The sequence below is a fragment of the Brienomyrus brachyistius genome, chromosome 5 (assembly GCF_023856365.1).
Source record: "Brienomyrus brachyistius isolate T26 chromosome 5, BBRACH_0.4, whole genome shotgun sequence".
NCBI lineage: Eukaryota > Metazoa > Chordata > Actinopteri > Osteoglossiformes > Mormyridae > Brienomyrus > Brienomyrus brachyistius.
The window spans coordinates 34037105-34043104 of NC_064537.1; the positions used below are offsets into that span (position 1 = coordinate 34037105).

The 6000-nt window shown below is 48.9% G+C and overlaps 1 protein-coding gene across 2 annotated transcripts in view; it reads right to left on the reverse strand.

The window, feature by feature from the left end:
• The window catches only part of samd14 (sterile alpha motif domain containing 14), a 28412-nt gene extending 22962 nt beyond the window's left edge, over positions 1-5450 (reverse strand). Inside the window, exons 1-2 of one of the 2 annotated variants that reach the window (XM_049013141.1) lie at positions 5226-5450; positions 2443-2490 (exon numbers count right to left, since the gene is read on the reverse strand). In XM_049013141.1, the coding sequence (XP_048869098.1) occupies positions 2443-2482 (40 nt within the window). In that variant the 5' untranslated portion in view covers positions 2483-2490; positions 5226-5450. Of the gene's footprint in view, positions 1-2442; positions 2494-5225 lie in introns of both variants that reach the window. The other variant, XM_049013140.1, reaches the window with a different exon arrangement.
• Positions 5451-6000: the final 550 nt, after the last annotated feature.

Sequence of the window (6000 nt, forward strand, 5' to 3'; positions counted from 1 at the left end):
CAGTCATACCACTGAATCCCACACAAAAGGAACGGAGCCAACCAAGTTATTACCGAACCAAGGCTAACCAGCTAACAACGTCATGAACTCATTCCCTGGTTCATTTATGCCACAGCAGTAACATGAAATGGGCCCTTATTTGTTTACAGAGCAGGATGTACAAAATCTGATGCATTAATATCGGGTCATTTCATTTTGATCTATGCATTTCATCAAAATATGGAAGATCAGTGGATTTTGTTGATCATTTTTATTACTGTACAATTTGTGCTTCACTAAGTAGATTTTTCAAGTAGGCCATGAAAGGAACAAGAGCTAAATGGGACCTTAATTTTACTAAATTTGTGTGCTAAAAGAGAAGTGATGATTCTCTATAACAAACAGAGACATTTTCATGTCATACCTCCTTATTCGGGACAGAGTGCAGCTGTAGCTATGGATGGCTAACGGCTAACTCCGCATTTGCCCTCCTTTCAGTGGTATTTTTTCCTTACAGCTTTAAGGTGCGTGTCTTTATATGTCTATGCATGCTAACATAAATGTTGCCTAAAAAAACAAAGCACAAATGCCCCCACTAACAGACTGAATCCTTTTATATAGTACTATTTCTTCCTGAACACACATCAGTTCCTGTGCTCACAAAAACCTTCCTTGACTGCATTTTCACTAAATATTGACCAATCCCTACCTCCCCTCCCCCACAGTAGATGCTTGGTGGTTCATAAATAAAAGAAGACAATATCCTCCCCAAACCCCCAAACTGACTTCCCCCCAGTCTGAAAATCCACCTGGCTCCACCCCCACCACTGTCTGTTCTGCAGTCCTGACAGGAAGGTGGTGTAGGAGCAGCGTATGATGAACTCCATGCCTATGTCTGTGAGGCCAGGTCTGTGCCCCTCTCCAGGTAACCCTAGGGTGACCAGATTATCCAGGTCAGGTCAGGGGGGGCTCTTTGAGCTACTTCAGATTTTACAAACTACTCTGAAAGTGAAAAGCTCCTGTGCTTGGCTGAATAGTTCAGTTCTTGTGCTTTGACTGGTTTGTTTTCTTGATTGAAAGACTTTCACATTAACATTAGTGACACGTGCATGATTATAGGAGACTGACCAATCAGCACACAGCAAGAACTCAGCGCTTAAGTGAAATCCATGTCCTTTTAACTGAAATGGTTGTTTACAAACGCTGTCCTAGCTGAAGTGTTCCCCCTGACAGGGACTATCTGGTCACCAAAGTAAACCCCTAGTCTAGGTGGAACAGGTCAGGCACAGCTGGGAATCGATTCTGTGGCACAAAAGCCACAATCTGCATGACTGCTGAGGATTAGTTCACTGAGCTGAAGATCCCAGTAAGTCAGCTTGTGAAGTGTTAGTGTCTAGAAATGCCAGAGCAGACCTGCTGTTTGAAAGAAAAAGTCATACAGCATCCATAAATGCCTGATATCATCGGTGTCCGAAAGGATCCTGGGTTGTTTTGATCCACTGATCTAACTGTGGTGTGAACAGCCTTTCTTCAACATTTAAAGCCATTTTAATGAGAAACCAGCAAGGTAACTCCCACCGTCCAGTAACCTAATGCTGACATTACTGTCCTACAAAAGGCAAAACACAGTAACAACGCTGACGGTGTCCACCGGTACATATAGCAGATAGTGTTTTCTTCAAAACCAAGCATAGCTGATATATTTGGCCACAAGATAAAACACAGCATAAGAGACCTGATTTTGGTCATAACTCAGTTTTCACAAAATACGTAGTTACTGTGTTTTGGCTGTGTAGGGCAGATTAGTAACTTCAGCGTTTGGCAGGTTTTCTTACATCCCAGCTTGGAGACTGTGTGGGCATGTCCGCAAAGTATATACATTCCAACAAAGTGAAGGCCCATGTTTGCATTTTAAGACTGACCGGGATCTCAACGCATATTTTTGTTAGGCAAAAGCTTAAGAATGCAGCGCCTTTTATAGGGTCTGAAACCTCTGCGCTCAAACACACAGAAGAAACGGGAATGCATTTCAATGCAGCATGCAGGGCCAACGAGGAGCTGCTGGGGCAGGAGAAACTGAATCCTGCAGGCTGGCAAATCAGGTAACTGGATGCCGGTGTCCCCCTACTGCAAATGGATCTGTGCTCGCGCTGACTGTCTGATGTAGCAGGAAAGCACAGAGGTGCAATAAAACGCTGTATTTTTGGAAAGCTCTGTTCCCTTTACCGTCTCTCACGCCTGCGTTTGCTTTATATACTGTAAAATATCCTGGATAACACAATGATCTTTTTAGTGCAGGCCTAAATCATCGAAAATAACCCTTAAAGTCTTAAAGTAGCGGGATTCGACAGTGTAGCAGCTTCCCCTCACGCTAAGGGGCAGCCATTTCGTCACCCAGCAGATGGGGTTATGGCACCTGTGAGATAAGCGTGGCGGTAAGGAGGCGGGCTTGTGGGGACTCACCAAACACATTCTCCATCTCCCCGGGCTGTGAGGCAGACATGGCAGCGGCTACTGAACACAGAGGGAGACAGAAAGAGAAGAATCGCTGTAGACACTCCCCCGTCAGCGAAGCAGAGCACTGTGAACACTGACAACTGGCAAATTGGTAAGTTGGAAAAGTGGGTCTGTGCCACTATGAGTAGAGGCGTCTCCATTAACTGTAGAGATGCTAGTCAGCCCCATTTTAATAAAGGACTAGCCTAGGACTTTTTAATCTTATATCTTCTCCAAATGCTTATAATTCCTTGTTTATTCAAGTACTACAGATGTTTTCCTATATACCCCATTTTTTCATGTGCACGACTGTAATCTATTTCATGATTAATTTAGCTGCTTAGATGAATATATACATATAGTAGAGCCCCCCCCCCCCCAAGAAAAAAAATGGGGTATATAGGAAAACTTTAGAGGTCATATACGTCGTAATGAAGATGTAATTTCAAAATTACGTCCCAGGAAATCCCCTTTTATGGACCAGGTAGGTCCCTCCAATAGGTTAAGTCATAACCAACTGTGACTGCCTCCATTTTCCCTCTCAAAAATCATAATCATGGAGAGAACTTCATGCTTAAGCTCAGTGATTAGAGTCCTGTGCAGATAGAGTCCAGTCTGCAAGACATGCGACAAAAGCGGCAGGACGGAGCCGCCTGGCTGTAGCTGGGTCTCTGGCTTAGCGTGATGTTGGTGTTGGTCCCGTACGGCTTGATTACTGTTTGTGAGTGTGGACAGCACTGTTGCTCTATAATAGAAGCCTTGCGGGGGTTGACGAGGTGAACTGATGTCTTCTCTCTGACTGAAATCCTTTTCTCTCTGCTTGGCTGTCTTCTGTCCATTACCAGCAGTAATGTGGTCTTTCACAAGGCGGTAACTGCAGGAGGGTTAAAGCCACAACTCAAAGGCAGCACCCAGCTTTGAGCTGCGGCACGGATGGGCGGCCTGGCTGCTCGCCATGGGCACGTGTAACGCGTCGTCCAGGGGCTGGTGACCGAGCGGGAGGGAACCGACGCCATCTGCTGCCGGCTGCCTGCGGTCCCGGCCTCCATATGGATGAGCGGAAGGAGGTATGGACATGTCCAGCCTGAGAGGCTCCACAGCACCACACACGGCACGAAAAGGAGGCGAGGAGCGGGGCGGCGGTACTGGTATAGTGGGGCTGGGCGGTCAGTACGCCTCTTATATGAGTGACACTGGTTAACGCCCAGCACTCAACAACAGCTTGCTGGTCTCTGGATTCCACCAGGGACTTAAGACAATCAGCTTCCAGTAATGGGCCAGGGTATAAAGGAAGTAGCCAGGAAACTGGATTTGAGCCCATAAATCTAATCAATTTTATGATCCTGTCATGCAGGCCCAAGACTGCCAAGATGGCCGTCAAGGTAATGCTTTAACAACTGCAGGTGACAGGAAGGACAGGAAGTGTTAACAGTAAAATATATATGCAAATGTATTCATTTCACAGGAGGAGCTCACCCCAAAGAAATCTGTACAAAGGAGCAGAGAGGGCAATAATCCTTTGGAATTGCCCGTGAATTTTTAACCGTCATCCGCCCCTAAGACAACGTGTCTCAGTTAGCAGGCCTAGTGATGCATGTTCGACTACGGGGGGGCAGGTGAGTACTCATTTATGGCTCGTATGGGCGTCCTGCTGTATCGGGGATGAGCAAAAGGGACATAAACCTCAGAGAAAGATAAAAAAGAAAATGTGTGCAAGGGGGGAAGCGGGGGGTCATGCCTGCAGCTGTGGAATTGACTCAATACATATGACAAATGGGGGAGTATGCTTGGCAGAACCTGACCCCCCCCCCCAGGCAATAATAAGGTCACGGCCACGAACCAATGGGATGCGACAGAGCCCTACTCCCAGCAACTAAAGGAGATGAAAGATAATTGGGTGGACGCCCCAGGAAGTACAGATCAGATGGATTGATAGAGAGATTAAAACAGACAAAGGAGAGCGAAAGAGGGGCTGAGGGAAGTAGGGAGCGTGGGCCAAAATGACGAGGGCCTCACCCCTCTTACTATTTACGTTTAGTTGGACAGACACACGTGTTCGGCCTGTGGGAGGAGCTGACGCCATCCAGGTAACGCGGCACGGACTCCGGAGCGGAACGCGTGCGACACGCTGGGCACCAGTGAGGTCGGGGGGGGGGGGGGGGGGTGGGTAAGGAGCGGGCCTGAGCCCCGATTCGGGAGGAGGTGCACAGTGGCAGATAGAGCAGCCGAGCAAGACGCAGCTAGCCTTGCATCACGCCGTCCCCGGGGACCAAGCTGGTTCCACCGACGCACACGCCATGAACAGAACCGGCACGCTCCTGACAAGCGAGACTGCCACAGCGTTTTACAGTGAGCCAGCTTCAGAAGAGCAGGTGTGCCGAGTTTGGATAGTTGTTGAGGCTTTTCAGATGCGGGGGGGGGGGGGGGGGGGGGTGTGGGGAGGGGGGACACTTTCATGTGGAAAACAACACGGCAAGCATGCTCATCTCAGCAACGATTCACTGTGTCTCACTATCATTGTTTCAGTTGGCCCGTTTGCCAGGGTAGGAGGCCAACAATTTCAAAACAAACCTGGGGGGGGGGGTGCAGGGGGGGGGGGGGCGAGACACATCCTCCCTTCCATTTCATTTTCACTTGTTAGTTCTGGCAGCGCGAGACATTTAACGTGACGGTGATGCCGTGTGAATGTGAATCTGAGAGGACAGGCTTCAAAAACACAGGGGGGTGACAGCATGCAATTGAAACTCACCCTTAAATTGCAGGCATGCCGCAGCTGCGCTTAGAGGACGTGGCTGGTGAGCATCGCTCTTCTACGCGGTCCCTGCGTTCTGTCCCGGGGACCACGACGCAGTCGAACGCATCCACAGGGTGAAGCGGCCTCCTGGATGTGCTGACGGGCAGGCGAGCGGTGTGAGGCAGCTCAGCCAAGGACAGGCAGGAGAGCGAGCGAGAAGGAGAGGCAAGAGAGCAAGAGAGAGAGAGAGAGAGACAGAGAGAGAGAGACAGAGAGAGAGAGTCAAGAGAGAGAGAGAGTGTTGAAGAGAGAAGGAGGGGGAGGGAGGGAAGGGGCGACAGACAGACACGTCAGCCGTTTAAATCTTAGCTCTGCCACCCAGCCGCACATTTGGAGCTGTGGGCCGCGTTCTTGTGTTTCTGAGCACGGAGGTTACAGGGTGGGGGAGAGTGATGCTGATTGCAGTTTTTTTGGGAAGAAAGATCGATCTGCTCAGGCGAAACGTGGTCCGCTGGTGAGGAGAAAGAGTTTGGTGCTCCATACTGACTCTATGATCCTTGCCGAAAGGATTCATAGTAAGATCCTGAAAAATACAACATGATGTTCAGCGGCAGGGGTACAGTATGAGCCGTGGTCTCTTACAGAGATATTAAGATGTTTTTCTTCATAGACAAAGTGCAATGGATGACTGCCTTTTTCAAATTAAATTTATTCAGCTGATTATTCTGTTCTGGGTGGTGGGCAGTCCCGGAGCCTATCCGGGGGGCAAAGGGCGCAAATCCGGATGGGGT